Genomic DNA, 17,226 nt, shown 5'->3' on the forward strand with positions numbered 1-17,226 from the left:
GTCGGTCGAATTTGGCGAACAACCCTATCCCACGCGGGGGGCCGATTGGCACGATCGTTGTGAGGCCGCAAGGCACACCCGTGACTAGTTCCCGGCGTTAGTCCGAGAGGGTCACGACAGAATTGTCTGTCCGGTGGGCGACGTGCCGCGATTCGAGTTACGTGGCCGCTCGCACGCCGGCGGGCGCGAATTCGCAACAATATATATATATATATATATATATATATATATATATATATATATATATATATATATATAATTTATATTGTTGTGGTTACCAAATTCGCAAACCACCATTCAGGTCCCTTAGGTGAGATATCTCGGTAAGTATATGTGTAGTTAGGCCCAAACCCGTTGTCTAGAGGGAATAAATGTCATTCATGCGTGCTGCGACTCTTCAGGATAGCCGTTTTTCTTTTACTATCTTTATTTTGGACCAACCGCCATTATCACCACCGCCAACCACGTCTCAACAGTCGTCACAACATCAACCACCCACCGTGGCGCCGCTTCACCACGGCAGCCACGACCTTTGCCGTCATACCTCGCAACCGTCGCATCGCCACCGTTCTTGCGCCGCTTGTGGGTACCGGTATTGGACTCGTGCAGGGCGCGCGCCGAACAGCGTGTACAAAACCACGGATTTTCCGCTCCAAAAACGGATCAAAAACGACACACGCCCACTTTTGTTCCGTCCAATCGGTGAGCGAGGGGCGATTTGGCCCCGCCTCCAGGGCGTTGGAGGGCGGTCGCTATATGCAAATTCATGGATCAAAATGCATTCAGGCCCACTTTTTCTCGGGCCAATGGGGAGCGAGGTGAAAGGTCGAAGGCAGGGGGTCAAAGGCGAAGCCACGGGGCTTATATAAGCGGCTGCGTTCGTCAAAAAAGGGTTGGTCGTCGTCGTCGTCGTGTGCGTTGGAGTCGGAGCGAAGAGGACGGAGCTGTTGAGAGGCGGCGAAGGCAGACGAGGGGGTGCTCGCGTCGTGCCGGGAGCTGCACACCAGGGAGGCCGACGGCGCGACCTGGTCGAGGTGGAGACGCTCGTCGCGGGACTCGAGACAGAGTAAAAATCCTCCTTTCCCCGAGCATCAGCAACCCCCTCCTGTTTCCCCCCCGCGCTGAGATAGTGCGACCAAGGGGGCCCCTTTTCCCACCCCCAACCAGACACTGTCCGCGAGGCCCGCGGAGTTGAGGCACCATCGCCGCTCCGCGTCTCATCACCAGACGGGTAGGCCCGACCCGGTCTCGGCCTCAGGCCCGCCTCATCCTTGAGGGTGTTCTTTTTCTTGGTTTTGGGTATGTGTTGTCGGCGCCGTCTGTGAAGTAGAATTGTATAAGTGTTGCCGTGTGCTCGGTAGTCGGATAGCTCTGCATTGTGTCTTCGCTTTTACATTTGCTTTTTGTGTAAAATTGCATTGTGTTTCTTTTCCTTCCATGTGCTTTTGGTGGAATTGTATATGTGTGCTTTCCGTTCATCGCGAATAAATGTGCTTTATGTTGAACTGCTTTCTCGCTTCGCTTCGTCATTTCTTTCATTGAATCCTCATCTTTCTTCACGTAAAGGGTTGGTAATGGGCTGAATACGCCCGATAATTAATCGAACCGTCGAGGCCGACGATAACACCGCTCGGTTATCCCGATAGTACGGAACGGGTCGCTTAAGTGGCCCGTGTCCGAAGTCGACCTGCGGCGAGGTGCGATCGCCCGGTCTACCCTCCGTGTGGGTACTTAGGTAGGTCGAATTTGGCGAGCAACCCTATCCCACGCGGGGGCCGATTGGCTCGATCGCGGTGAGACCGAAAGGTCCACCCGTGACTGGTTCCCGGAGTTAGTCCGAGAGGGTCACGACTGGATTGTCCGTCCGGTGGGCGACGTGCCGCGATTCGAGTTACGTGGCCGTCAGCACGCCGGCGGGCGCGAATCCGTAACAATATATATAAATATATATATATATATATATATATATATATATATATATATATATATATATATATATATATATATATATATATATATATATATATATATATATATATATATATATATATATATATATATATATATATATATATATATATATATACACACACACACATAAGGAAGGATAGTATTTCTTGACCACAACCTAAAATTAATATTCAGTTGATTAGAAAAAAATAACTAAGGTGGTAATGCCAACAACTTGAATGTCAATGTAACATTTGTTACATTTCTGTTAATGAAGACAGAACACCCCATCAATAAATTGTGCTGGGTTAGATTATCTTCTTACTGTTGGATTCCAATAGTGGAGGGTCAGTCTTTTATTTCCCCTCATTTGCAAGATAAACTGGACACACTTTATGTGGACTATGTATGTAACACAATGGTTACCCATGACTGTGGAAAGGCTCGTATGCGTAATACCACTAAAACAAGCATTCACAACCAAATTCAAACTCCATTAAGGATTTTAAAATCCTTAAACTGTTCATCCTCATTTTGTTAATCTTCCAGATCTCATAATCCTCATCTTTCAGATATGTCTTCATGTTGATATCTTTCCAAATATGTGTGTGTGTGTGTGTGTGTGTGTGTGTCTCCTCCATAACTCCAAAACTATGAAACCCACCAGTCCGAATCTTTGCAGGCATCCTCGGAGAACTCTAAGGAAATGCAAGAGTGAAAATTGGGCGTTTGGGTTAATTAAAACACCCCCTTTGAATATAATTAATGGTGTTATTTAATTACATCCTTTGTCAGTCACATCCTTGGCCACCTTGCTCTCCATGGGGGTTTGAAGGCTTATCCTGGTTTTCCTTGATGGGGTCTGAAGCCGCCATGTTTTTTTCGCCTGCTCATCCAAGCCTTGACTTGTAGCAGGCCGTAACAATTTCTTAAAGATTTTCCTCCCTTTGTTTTTCACTCTCCTCACTCATTATCGATACCGACGAATCGCTGGAGATATTGCAATGCTTATAAACGCCTGGAGTCGCTAGCGTTTGAGGCTTTATTTCATTTCCACACATGCCATAACCTCGATAATCTCTTAAACTAAGCTGAATTACAAAAGTTAAGCTGCAGAATCGAACGTAGCAGCAGCTCACACGGCTAAAAAAGTGTTCATTTGTCCAATTCGGATATTACTCGGGCGTTTCCGGGTGCATGGGTTTATCGAAGGTAATTGCTTGCTAAGCCAAGCGTTCCATTGGAGTGCTTGCTTAAGCCACTTGACGAGCACCGGGCATTTTATAGCGGAACATTTTGTGTCCTGATCGGGATGTACAGTCAACCGTTACTATACAAGGTCGTGATAGCAACGCAGCACACACTGGCATAGTACATATGGGTAGATTTGGATCTGGAGAGACTCTCCACAGGTGTGTGGGTATGCCATGCCTATTACGGGTGCTGTGGTGGCAAAGTTTAATCCTGTATGTTATGGAGGTTTCATCAGGTTTTCTTTTGTCCTCGCAACTGTTTCTAAAGCTACTGGTTATAGGGGCTGCTTCACAAAAGCTGTATGGTTTCTCTTTGTGAGTTTCAAACCAAAATGTATTTGATAACATCCGATTTCTGAGCCGTTTGCCGAATTCGTGTTTTCCAAATTACCGAGCCAAATTTTTTTTTTCCACCCGTCCCATGCAGATGTTTATAAAGATTAATGTTGATGTCCAACTCCTTGAAATGCCTGCATAAATGCAACATTGTTTTTTTATTTCGTAATTAAAATTCCCCCAAAAACAACAGTGAAAGCTACTCAAGGTTTTTGAGTTGTATACAGTGTGTACTGTATTTGGTAATCACACTGACCCCAATCTACTTATGCCTGAAAAATTGCTGATATCGGCCAAGCACGTGTGTGAGTGTGTGTGTGTGTGTGTGTGTGTGTGTGTGTGTGTGTGTGTGTGTGTGTGTGTGTGTGTGTGTGTGTGCGTGCGTGTTGTTCATAGAGCATAACCTTTTCCCTCTGCTAACCCCCCTGCCCCCACCCATTTCTCTCTCTGTCCCATCCTCGTTCTGCCCGCTCCCAATGCAGTGCAGCACCCTCCTGCACATCTCTGTCTCCGGACATGGTCGGGTGGTGATTATGGCCGGAGAGTGTTTGTCTCTGGACCTGTCCCGGCTGTGTATATCTCCAAGCGGTATTTATAGTGTGACTGGTATAAAATGGATTTGAAGCATTACCTTGTTTCCATTTTCACTGTTATTCTATGCAGAATCATTTTGATGACAAAATATGAATCGTAATTAACGCTCCACCGCACACCTGCCTTCCATTCCTCTCACCTGACACTGCCTTCCCTCCCCCCACCCCACCTCACTCTCCCTCCTCTCTCTTTTCCCCTCCAACTGCTCACTCTCCCCTTTCTCTTTCCCCCACTCCCTGTCTGTCTCTCTCTCTCTCTCTCTCACTCTCACTCTCACTCTCACTCTCACTCTCACTCTCACTCTCTCTCTCTCTCTCTCTCTCTCTCTCTCTCTCTCTCTCTCTCTCTCTCTCTCTCTCTCTCTCTCTCTCTCTCTCTCTCTCTCTCTCTCTCTCTCTCTCTCTCTCTCTCTCACTCTCTCTCTCTCTCTCTCTCTCTCTCTCTCTCTCTCTCTCTCTCTCTCTCTCTCTCTCTCTCTCTCTCTCTCTCTTTCTCTTTTTTTCTCTTTCTCTGTGTCTTTCTCTCTTTCTCTCTTTCTCTCTTTCTCTCTATATCTATCTCTTTCTCTCTTTCTTTCTTTCTCTCTTTCTTTCTCTCTTTCTTTCTCTCTTTCTCTCTTTCTTTCTCTCTTTCTTTCTCTCTTTCTTTCTCTCTTTCTCTCTTTCTTTCTCTCTTTCTCTCTTTCTTTCTCTCTTTCTCTCTTTCTTTCTCTCTCTCTTTCTCTCTCTCTTTCTCTCTCTCTTTCTCTCTCTCTTTCTCTCTCTCTTTCTCTCTTTCTCACTCTCTCTCTTCTCTTTCCCCCACCCCCCTCTCTCTCTCTCTGTCTCTACCCCTCCCTCCCATATTTTCTTCTCCACCCTCTCCTTTTGGTATTCCTGTCAGTGAAGCGATGGGTGGTATTTGTGTGTGTGTCTGTGCATATATATATATATATATATATATATATATATATATATATATATATATATATATATATATATATATATATATATATATATATATATATATATATATATATACAAATATTGTTACGGTTGTGGAAATTCACAGAACACCATTCAGGCTTCCCAGAGATCAGTTATGTCGATAAGTGTGTGTTCAGATCAGATTTCCCCACTGAGGTCTCAAGGGAATTTTTCGTGAAACCGGGCTGTGATCTTTGAGTCAGGCATTATTCTTTTCCTATCTTTATTTTGGAACAACCACTACTTCAACAAACACAACCACCAAAGCGCCAACCACAACCACCTCAACAACCACACCATCCCTACCACAGAGCAACCACAACATTGCCTCACCTTCATCTCCACAAACGCCACCATCTTTTCGCCACCCACGGCGAATCCCACGGACAAGCGCCATCTCCGCCGACAGACGCGGGAGCTGATGATTTCTACCACGTCCGCTCTCTCCGAGATTCGCGTCGAAACCAGATCAAAAGATCAAAAGGGGCGGAGCCAGCGAGGGGTGAAGGGTGAGAGCTGAAAGATCAGACCTCACTCACGGACCCCATATAAAGACGCGCTGAACGCCAAGCAAGCAGTCTGTCGGGGTTCGGAGTCTGTCGAGGAGCTGCAGAGAGTGGAAGTCTGGAGCTTGGAGCCAGGGTTCGAGTCCAGCGGAGGGCAATCGGAGCTTGGAGCGCAGCCATCCTGCCGTGCCGCCCAGAACTGCTAGTCGGTGGGGAAAGCCGGAGAGAGATCGCCAACACTGAGGAACGGACGGGCTCTTAAAAGAGCATCAACTCTCGAAAGAGCAAAGGCTCGTTCGTTCCTCGGAGGCGTCGTCGGCTCGGCCCAAACCACTTGGCCGCACAGCGGGGCTTGGGCCAACCAAGTCGAGCAGCGCCAACGGCCGTGTCGAGGAAACGTCTAGGGTCAACCAGCGAGTCACCACAAAGGTAGCAGGTAACCAGCGCGGCCTCTCAGAGCTCCTGCGGTCTTCACAGCTCCGTGAACTATTAAAGGCCCACAAGGTCCAGTTCTTGCCCTTTCCCTTTCCTGGGGTTTTTCTTTGTATGAATGTCGTGGCGCCATGTCCTTAAGTCGAATTGTCATAAGTGCACATAATAAATAGAACGGTTGTAGTTCTTCGTCTTGCTTTATTCCTGCATGATTGCATACGTGTTTGATTGCATACGTGCATGATTGCATCCATGTTTGATTGCATTCGTGTGTAACAAATAAATGCCTTGTGTGATTGTTGACCTGTTCGTTGCGTCCTTTCCCTCGATTGAGCTGCTGTATTGCATTTGGGATATTAGCTGGCTTTTAAATAGCTGATAAGATAATCAAGTCCGACGGGGCCTCGCGATAATACACCGCTCGGCAAATCGCAAATGGAGCGAGCTGCTTAAGAACGGCTCGTTTATGTGCAGGCTCCGTCGAGGTGTAAATTCCCGTCATTTCTGTCTGCGCGCATACTTAGGTAAATCGACAATTCGACAATCGACCCTGTCGCGCGCAGACAGAATAGTTTGCTGATTTACGGTGTGATTAAGAACACACCCGTAGCTGGATTTCGGCGTTGATCCGAAAGCTGCGACTAGGTTTGCCACGTCCGGTGGGCGCGTACGGCCGTGATTTAGCTAAAAGCGGTCGCCCGCACGCCGGAATGGCGGAGAAACACAACATTATGTATATATATATATATATATATATATATATATATATATATATATATATATATATATAAATATATATATAAATATATATATGTATATAAATATGTATATATAAATATATATGTAGCTATTTCAAAATGTATTATATATATAAATATATATATGTATATATATATATATATATATAAATATATTGTTGTGGTTGACGAAATTCACAAACCACCATTCAGGTCCCTTCGGTGAGATATCTCTGTAAGTATATGTGTAGTTTGGCCCAAACCCGTTGTCTAGAGGGAATAAATGTCATTCATGCGGGCTGCGACTCTTCAGGATAGCCGTTTTTCTTTTACTATCTTTATTTTGGACCAGCCGCCATTATTACCACCACCAACCACGTCTCAACAGCCATCACAACAACAACCACCAACCACAACGCGGCTTCACAATAACAACCACCAACCACAACGCCGCTTCACAACAACAACCACCAACCACAACGCCACTTCACCACAACCGCCACGACCTTTACCGTCACAACTCGCCACCATCTCATCCACACCATCTCGCGCCACTCGTGGGCGCCGATGCTGGACTCGTGCGGGGCGCGCACCGAGCAGCGTGTTCAAAAACATCACAGACTTTCCGCAGAAAACGGATCAAAAACGACTCACGCCCACTTTTGTTCCGTCCAATCGGTGAGCGAGGGGCGATTTGGCCCCGCCTCCAGGGCGTTGGAGGGCGGTCGCTATATGCAAATTCATGGATCAAAAAGCATTCACGCCCACTTTTCCTCGGGCCAATGGGGAGCCAGGTGAAGGGTCGGAGGCAGAGGGTCAAGGGTGAAAGAGCGAAGCCATGGGGCTTATATAAACGGCTGCGTTCGTCAGTCAAGGCAGTTCAGTTGGAAGTTGAGTTGAGTGTGCGGAGTTCAAGAGAGTCGTCGGTGGAGCTGGAAAGAAGTGGTACTAGTCAGAGTGGAGAGGTGACGGCGGCGAAGGCGGACGAGGGGGTGCTCGCGTCGGTGCCGGGAGCTGCACAGGGAGAGGCCAGCAACGCGACCGAGGTGGAGGAGGAGACGCTCGCCGCGGGACCCGAGACAGGGTGATATCCTCCTTCCCCCGAGCATCAGCAACCCCCTCCTGTTTCCCCCCGCGCTGAGATAGTGCGACAAAGGGGGCCCCTCTCCCACCCCCTACCAGACACTGTCCGCGAGGCCCGCGGAGTTGAGGCGCCGCCGCCGCTCTGCGTCACATCATCAGACGGGTAGGCCCGGCACGGTCTCGGCCCCAGGCCCGCCTCATCCTGGAGGGTGGTTCTCTTTTCTTTTGCTTTGGGAATATGTGTTGTCGGCGCCGTCTGTGAAGTAAAATTGTATAAGTGTTGCCGTGTGCCCGGTAGTCGGTTAGATCTGCATTGTTGCATTTGCTTTTTGTGTAATATTGCATTGTCTTCTTCTTTTACATGTGCTTTTGGTGGAATTGTATATGTGTGCTTTCCGTTCATCGCGAAATAAATGTGCTTCATGTTGAACTGTTTTCCCGCTTCGCTTCGTCTTTTCCTCTATTGAATCCCCATCTTGCTTCACGTAAAGGGTTGGTCGTGGGCTAAAACGCCCGATAATTAATCGAACCGTCGAGGCCGACGAATAACACCGCTCGGTTATCCCGATAGTACGGAACGGGTCGCTTAAGTGGCCCGTGTCCGAAGTCGACCTGCGGCGAGGTGCGATCGCCCGGTCTACCCTCCGTGTGGGTACTTAGGTAGGTCGAATTTGGCGAGCAACCCTATCCCACGCGGGGGCCGATTGGCACGATCGTGGTGAGACCGAAAGGTCCACCCGTGACTGGTTCCCGGCGTTAGTCCGAGAGGGTCACGACTGGATTGTCCGTCCGGTGGGCGACGTGCCGCGATTCGAGTTACGTGGCCGTCCGCACGCCGGCAGGCGCGAATCCCCAACAATATGTATTTTGTATAGATTTTTAAATATATATCTATTTATTCATATAAATAATATCATGGTGCGATTTCACATTATATGCAACAATGGACTGTTTCCCCATTTTCTGGGTTCATTCACATGCATTTTTTTTCATTTATTTATTATCATTTTTTTTTCATATATTTATATTTTCATTTACAGACGCTTTCCGATGGTTCTGGAATTTCTTCCTCGCTTATCGGCTTCGATGTCTGTCAGCATGCAAAATTACCTTGCTTCCCCCATTGTCTCGGGTCACTCACCTGCATTTACTTTTTTGAATCATTTTTTTCATTTATTTTTATTATCATTTGCGGACACTTTCCAATGGTTCTGTGATTTTTCTGGCTGTATCGGCTTCGATGTCCGTTGACTTGTGAAATTTTTGCTTTCTATGTCACCCAGAAAGTACCAAACTTTAATATCAGTGAGCCAGTGGTTAGAATGAGCTGAGAAAAGGGGTGTGCTTACACATTGTACAAGCATACGAACCATGCTTCCCCATTGTCTCAGGTCGCTCAACTGCATTCGATTATTTATTTATTTATTCATTCATTATTTATTTATCTATTTATTTATTTATTTATTTATTCATTTATGGATGTTGTTCGCCGATTCTGTTATTATTATTTTTTTTCCAGTGTATCAGCTTCAATGTCCATCGGCACAAAAAAATTTCAGCTTTTTAGGTCACCCAGAAGGTACCGCTTCTTAATATCATTTCAGCAAATGAGGTTTGCTCACTTTTGTGATGATAGCTGCTTTTTCTCACTTGGTTGATGTGCAAATCCAAATCGGTCATAGTTAATCCAGGTTTCTCTTTTCTTACCATACCTTCTTCCACTCATTCATCAGTGTTGTAGCAGTTGGCCATGCATCCCATGTTCAGCAACTTTTAACTCGTCTCTTTTCAGAAATCAAATGTGTGCCAACAAATGTCAAACTTGCAATGTATTTTAAATAATTACAATAAATTCAAATTCCCTTACCACTGCAGGTGAGGTAAACCATGTGTAAATGCTTGTTTTAATTTTTTTTGGCTTTTACTCTTTGGAACCTTTGTTCATATTTTTCTTTTCGTTCATGTGAAGGGAGGTTGTGTTGTGGAACATTTGTTGAAAGGAAAGACATTTAAAAAGATCACGTTTCACACATTTGCACTATAATCTCGATTTATTTTCTTTTTCAGCAAAGTGATACACATTCGAAGAACAAGGACAAATGTGTCCAAGAGCCGCGTCATTCCACCAGTCAACAAGAAGAAGAAGAACAACGCGGAACTCTCTTCGAGCCAGCGTTCGCAACGTGAGACACGGCTAAAAAGGTGGATGTGGTCCCTCCAGAATCACAGATGAAAATGAAGAAAGTTACTTTTTTAGAACAGAACCCAGAAGTGAGCCCCTTCACAACAAATACTGCAACTAAAAAAGCTTCCTTTTCTCAATGGTTCAGGTAATAATGTTTTCTCTTCTTCTCTTTAAACTTAAGTTGTTGCATTTATCTTGGTTTTGACTATTCTGGATAAATCTTCCTCATCATATTCAACAAACTGCTGTTTTCTTCTTCTTTTCAACTCAGCAAAATGTGGAAAAGACTGTTCAAAGGGAAACCAAAAACAAAAGACGCTGCTGTAAATCCTCAGACCAAGTACGTAATAACAAAGAACTGTCGTGATGTTGTGACATTACACACACACAAACAAAAAAATGTCTTGAAGGAAAGTTAACAATCACGTGTCGATCACATTTTTCTTTTCATTTTATTATTTGTCATGTCATCATTGTAAGGGAGCAAAAATGTCCGAGAAAAATGAAATGCCAAAAGGGACTTTACCTAAGAAGGGGAACCAGTGACAGTTGGTGAGATACGACTTGTGTAACAAAGCAATAATCTTGGTTTGCAAAGATTTAAACCACAACAATGCATAGTACAAGTTCAAAGAGGATCGACAGGATAGGATAACGGCAGGCTGGTTGGGATAAACCGGTATATAGGAGAAAGCAGGCTTTTGTGAAAGTACTGCCAGGCGGAATCAATATCAGGTGATATATGGCGATGGTAGCCCAACCCTTTTATTAGAGGGCAGATTGCATTCCCTGCCAATTGGTCTCTTTAAATATCCATATTCTGCATCATTGAGGTTGCTCCCTTCCAATAACCAGATATATGGGCTTTCAGAAGAGCCAAAAAGGGCAGAAAAGGAACAGGAGATTTTGGATGGTAACATCATCATTATTCATTCCAGGAGGGAGGGAGACGAGTTGCAGAAATTCAGGTTGGAAGGTTTGCAGATGGAGTCAGACCCACAGAGTCACAGAAGGCCTTTGCTGCAATTCCCTGGCATGTGTTTGCACAGCTTACATCCACCCAGCTGGCATGGCAACAGTTGAAATTATCACAGATGACTAACAGAGTTGGGATGGATGATGGTTTCACATTGATCCATTCAGTTAAAGGAAAGAGGGTATCTTGAGTTTACGGGCTTATGGAAAAGCGAAGCAGGCTACATAATGCCCAGGTTGGTTTTGTAAAATGAAACATTTCTGTTATGTGAAATATATGTAAACGAGTTAGTTTGGAGAAAATAATTTCGAGAAAATACATGTTCATGCCTATTATTGTTTCTGCAGGAATGACTTGATGGACAATGATACACAGAGTTTTCAAGGTTCCAGTAAGTACCTTCTCTTCCTGCTCACCACTGTGATGCTTTTCATTTTTAATGATGGAACAAATTTCAAAAGGAGACATATTTAATGCCACAGTATGTTTAACAACAGCAGATGGACTGTGGTAAAATAAGGTAAATTTTGTAAAAGAGAGACAGGGACTGAAGAGTCTAACACTGAAACTTCCAACTGATCCCATTGTTAAAATTTGTATTCCCAGGCAGATCCTTTGCACATGGAACGTTTCCTCTTTAAGTGTCAATAAATTTTATTTTGGAGGTGATGCTCCAAAAGGGTTGTTGCTGCAAAAGTTGTCATGGTACAGAGCTTAAAGGAGATGTACCTTCATTGTTTGCTTCACTATGTTGGGAAATTAGCATCGTTTTTATATGAGTTGACCTTGTTATCAAATGTATTAAAGATTGAGAGAGAGTGCATAACATGGCAGTTTGTGTATGGAAAGTGATGGAAAGATACATTGCAAGACCATCCATCATGTTCTGTCATGTTAGTGATTGCTTTCTTTTCCACACACTACCTCATACTATTTTTTTTCTTTAAAGGCCAAAATTATACCCACGTTCTTGTGGGGTCGACTCAGAAAGTTTTTTGCCCAAGTTTCACGATCAGTTGGCCTTGCCTGTTTGTTTGATGATGTGGGTTTGAGAAGCATTTTGCAAGTTAGGTCTGAGTGCCTTTGAAAGCTTGTCCACTCTTCACGGACACCGCAGGATGACCGTTTATAGCTGGGCCAAGATTCAAACCGAGAGGAGGCAGCTCAGAGTGGAGTGTAAAACCAACTGACTGCACTGCCAGCCTAAACCATACAATATTGTTCCAGAAATGAGAATTTCTATATTTTGTTGTGACATGTTGCTTTCATTCATTTGAATGGTGATGTAATTATTGTTGGTTTGGATTTAAAATTTGGAGCACGCGTATTTTTGGCGAGGGTATTGCATTGGGCTCCATCTGTTACTTGCAAAATTGAAGATTTTTCAAGTTTATTGGTCAGTCGATTTTGTTATTCTGTGTCTGTCTGTCTGTTTGTCTGTCTGTCTGTCTGTTTGTTTGTCGCCGACAGGTCACAATTTTAAACCGATCTTCACGAAACTTCACCACATGATAGAGTTTGTCACAAGAAAGAAGCCTATTGTTTTCGAGGTCAAAAGGTCAACATAGGGCAAAGGTCAACAACTTAGGTGAGATTTCAAAAATCCTCAATTTTCATCCGATCGACTTGAAATTTGAAGAGGATATATATATATATATATATATATATATATATATATATATATATATATATATATATATATATATATATATATATATATATCAGGTCACTGAATTCAACCACCAATTATTTTGGAGGTCAACATTGGCCAAAAGGTCAACATGTGCCAAATTTCTAAAATTGTCAATTTTCATCTGATTGACTTGAAATTTGAAAAGGAATTTGGCCATTTAATTCAGCCACCAATTCTTTTTGAGGTCAAATTTGTTTTAAGGATTTTGCAAGTGTCATGCTCTGTATAATGTCTTCTTGTTATCTTGCCAAAACGAAGTTTTTGCAAGATATGTTAGTCAGCTTGTATGTTTTTTTTATCTTGCCAAAACGAAGTTTTTGCAAGATATGTTAGTCAGCTTGTATGTTTTTTTTGTTTGTTTGTTTGTTTGTCTGTAATCACGTATAAAAAATTCTGCAGAGCGCAGTTATCATTGGAAATTTTTGTTACTTCGCATATCAGAGGCCTATAGAGGTCCCTTTCAGTGCACAAAATTTTGAAGGTCAAGGTCAAAGGTGAAGGTCACTTTGTCGCAAATCAGGGGAGTCGACGAAATCCTTATTTTTTGAGTAATTTTGATCGGATCGTCTTAAAACTTCATGGGAATATAGTTCATGGTCTGACGCTCAGCTGATTAATTTTTGGTGGCGATTGGCCTTGACCTTCATGGTTAGCGCCTTAGGTCAAACATATTTGACCCCAAGGTCAAATTTTCAAGTTTTAGGAACCATATAGTGTAGTCCCTCAAATTGAACACCTCGATGAGTGCTTTCTATATATGTCAAGATTGAGACATTATGACGTCGTTTGGTGACGTTATGAGGCAAACGCATATTTTTCATGGTTGCTCTGGAGAACGATTCTCATCGGAATCTCTCGTAGGCAGATATTCCTCAAGGAGTCGCTCCTGGTGGATAGCAGCTCTGTTCACCTCAGTGTGACCTTAAAGAAGTCACACGTGGTCACCTTTTGGCAAGATATGGTTCACCCAGCGGGTGACATTGGTTTATTTTTTTGTTTGTTTGTTTGTTTGTTTGTCTGTAATCACGTTTAAAAAATTCTGCAGAGCGCAGTTATCATTGGAAATTTTTGTTACTTCGCATATCAGAGGCCTATAGAGGTCCCTTTCAGTGCACAAAATTTTGAAGGTCAAGGTCAAAGGTGAAGGTCACTTTGTCGCAAATCAGCGGAGTCGACGAAATCCTTATTTTTTGAGTAATTTTGATCGGATCGTCTTAAAACTTCATGGGAATATAGTTCATGGTCTGGCGCTCAGCTGATTAATTTTTGGTGGCGATTGGCCTTGACCTTCATGGTTAGCGCCTAAGGTCAAACATATTTGACCCCAAGGTCAAATTTTCAAGTTTTAGGAACCATATAGTGTAGTCCCTCAAATTGAACACCTCGATGAGTGTTTTCTATATATGTCAAGATTGAGACATTATGACGTCGTTTGGTGACGTTATGAGGCAAACGCATATTTTTCATGGTTACTCTGGAGAACGATTCTCATCGGAATCTCTCGTCGGCAGATATTCCTCGAGGAGTCGCTCCTGGTGGATAGCAGCTCTGTTCACCTCAGTGTGACCTTAAAGAAGTCACACGTGGTCACCTTTTGGCAAGATATGGTTCACCCAGCGGGTGACATTGGTTTATTTTTTTTGTTTGTTTGTTTGTTTGTTTGTTTGTCTGTAATCACGTATAAAAAATTCTGCAGAGTACAGTTATCATTGGAAATTTTTGTAATTTCGCATATCAGAGGCCTATAGAGGTCCCTTTCAGTGCACAAAATTTTGAAGGTCAAGGTCAAAGCTCAAGGTCACTGTCGCAAATCAGGGGAGTCGACGAAACCCTTATTTTTTGAGTAATTTTGATCGGATCGTCTTCAAACTTCATGGGAATATAGTTCATGGTCTGTCGCTCAGCTGATTAATTTTTGGTGGCGATTGGCCTTGACCTTCATGGTTAGTGCCAAAGGTCAAACATATTTGACCCCAAGCTCAAATTTTCAAGTTTTAGGAATCATATCGAGTAGTACCTCAAATTGAACACCTCGATGAGTGCTTTCTAGATACGTCAAGCTTGAGACATTATGACGTCATTTGGTGATGTTATGAGGCAAAAGCATATTTTTCATGGTTACTCTGGAGAACGATTCTCATCGGAATCTCTCGTAGGCAGATATTACTCAAGGAGTCGCTCCTGGTGGATAGCAGCTCTGTTCACCTCAGTGTGACCTGAAAGAAGTCACACATGGTCACCTTTTGGCAAGATACAGGTCTTTTTTGTTTGTTTGTTTGTTTGTCTGTGATCACGTATAAAAAATTCTGCAGAGCACAGTTATCATTGGAAATTTTTGTAACTTCGCATATCAGAGGCCTATTGAGGTCCCTTTCAGCGCACAAAATTTTGAAGGTCAAGGTCAAAGCTCAAGGTCACTGTCGCAAATCAGGGGAGTCGACGAAACCCTTATTTTTTGTTTTGATCGGATCATCTTCAAACTTCATGGGAATATAGTTCATGGTCTGTCGCTCAGCTGATTAATTTTTGGTGGCGATTGGCCTTGACCTTCATGGTTAGCGCCTGAGGTCAAACATATTTGACCCCAAGGTCAAATTTTGAAATCTTAGATACCATATCGAGTAATGCCTCGTATGAAAGCGCTTGATAAGTGCTTTCCAGATGTGTCAAAAGTTTGACGCTATGACGTCATTTGATGACGTCATGACGAAAAAACGGATTTTTCATGAAAATTTTATTTCCTCAGTTCTCATCAAAATCTCTTGATATTTCATGTACAACGGTCCTGGAGAGATACAATTAACCATACGAAAAATATAAAGGTCAAGGTCAAAGGTCAAGTCGCAAATCAGGGGAGTCGACGAAACACTTATTTTTTGAGTAATTTTGATCGGATCGTCTTCAAACTTCATGGGAATATAGTTCATGGTCTGGCGCTCAGCTGATTAATTTTTGGTGGCGATTGGCCTTGACCTTCATGGTTAGCGCCTCAGGTCAAACATATTTGACCCCAAGGTCAAATTTTCAAGTTTTAGGAACCATATCATGTAGTACCTCAAATTGAACAACCTTGATGAGTGCTTTCTAGATATGTCAAGCTTGAGACATTATGACGTCATTTGGTGACGTTATGAGGCAAAAGCATATTTTTCATGGTTACTCTGTAGAACGATTCTCATCGGAATCTCTCGTAGGCAGATATTCCTCAAGGAGTCGCTCCTGGTGGATAGCAGCTCTGTTCACCTCAGTGTGACCTTAAAGAAGTCACACGTGGTCACTTTTTGGCAAGATACGGGTCACCCTGCAGGTGACATTGGTTTATTTGTCTGTTTGTTTGTTTATCCATACAGAACTTTCATGTTTTTCTCCGCAACCACTTGTCGGATTGAGACGAAATTGTCAACATAGGTACGACGACTCATGTAGAATGTTGTAAGGAGAATTATGATATCAGAGGTCTTGTGGCATGGCAGGCATGTTGAAAAATAGAAAAACTTTGGACCTCTATCTCTGAAACTGCACCAAAGAAAAAAATTGAAACTTGGCACACGGCAAGTACTCCTCATGCGGAATAAGTGATTTTTATGACGTCAGCGGTGCCTTCATGATGATGTCATAATTGCATATGTAGAACACCACATCTGATCAACATGAGAATTTTTGAGGGTCATCCAGGGATAAAATGGTCCACAGAAAAAAAAATTGATGACGGCATCAGTCACGTGATTTGGCAACCACATTGTTAACCTCCGCCATCTTCGAAGATGGATGGAGGTTACTGTTTTCACCCCTTTCTGTTTGTTTGTTTGTTTGTTTGTTTGTGAACAGTATTATGGAAAATCTCCTCGACGGATTTCGACGAAACTTGGTGGGGGGGTTAGGTATGGTCCAAGGATCATGCTATTAAATTTTGAACTTGGTCCCCCCCCCACCCAAAAAAAAAATTGTTAGAGAAAAAAAAAATATTTTTTGCATTTCCACATGTTTTAAGTGATTTCCAACCCCCCCCCCAAAAAAAAATTTACCCCCCCCAAAAAAAATTGTTAGAGAATTTTTTTGCATTTCTACATATTTTTAGTGATTTCCAACCCCCCCTCCCAAAAAAAATTGTTACCCCCCCAAAAAATAGAGGCATTTTTTTTGCATTTCTACATGTTTTAAGTAATTTCCAACCCCCCCCAAAAAAATTTACCCCCGCAAAAAAATTGTTAGAGAATTTTTTTTTTGCATTTCTACATGTTTTAAGTGATTTCCAACCCCCCCAAAAAAAATTGTTGGAGAAAAAAAATTTTTGCAACTTTTTTTTCAACAAAATTTCGATTTTTTTTTTTTTTTTTTTTTTTGCATTTTTACATGTTTTAAGTGATTTCCACCCCCCCCCCCCCAAAAAAAAAATGTTGGAGAAAAGAACTATAACTCTCAGCACTGTTGACATCATATTTAATGAATAAGATATAAGGTTCACTTGAGTGACCCAGCAGTATTGGCGGCGGAGGTTTTGCACTCTCCCGAGTGC

At 43.1% G+C, this 17,226-nt stretch overlaps 1 protein-coding gene across 12 annotated transcripts in view; it reads left to right on the forward strand.

The window, feature by feature from the left end:
* LOC147006581 (kinesin-like protein KIF27) overlaps positions 1-17,226 on the forward strand; it is a 70,954-nt gene that overhangs the window by 27,948 nt on the left and 25,780 nt on the right. For 5 of the 12 annotated variants that reach the window (XM_085868491.1, XM_085868493.1, XM_085868488.1 and 2 more), the window contains exons 6-8: positions 9,924-10,186; positions 10,313-10,381; positions 11,365-11,408. In XM_085868491.1, coding sequence (XP_085724617.1) covers positions 9,924-10,043 — 120 coding nt within the window. In that variant the 3' untranslated portion in view covers positions 10,044-10,186; positions 10,313-10,381; positions 11,365-11,408. Of the gene's footprint in view, positions 1-4,021; positions 4,178-9,923; positions 10,187-10,312; positions 10,382-11,364; positions 11,409-11,623; positions 11,829-12,487; positions 12,606-17,226 lie in introns of those variants that run through there. The other 7 variants (XM_085868486.1, XM_085868487.1, XM_085868496.1 and 4 more) reach the window with 4 other exon arrangements.

This window comes from Eptatretus burgeri, unplaced genomic scaffold, assembly GCF_056783735.1.
Source record: "Eptatretus burgeri isolate ZD-2024b unplaced genomic scaffold, Ebu_testis_v1 Ebu_testis_scaffold_3163, whole genome shotgun sequence".
In the NCBI taxonomy this organism is placed as follows: Eukaryota; Metazoa; Chordata; class Myxini; order Myxiniformes; family Myxinidae; genus Eptatretus; species Eptatretus burgeri.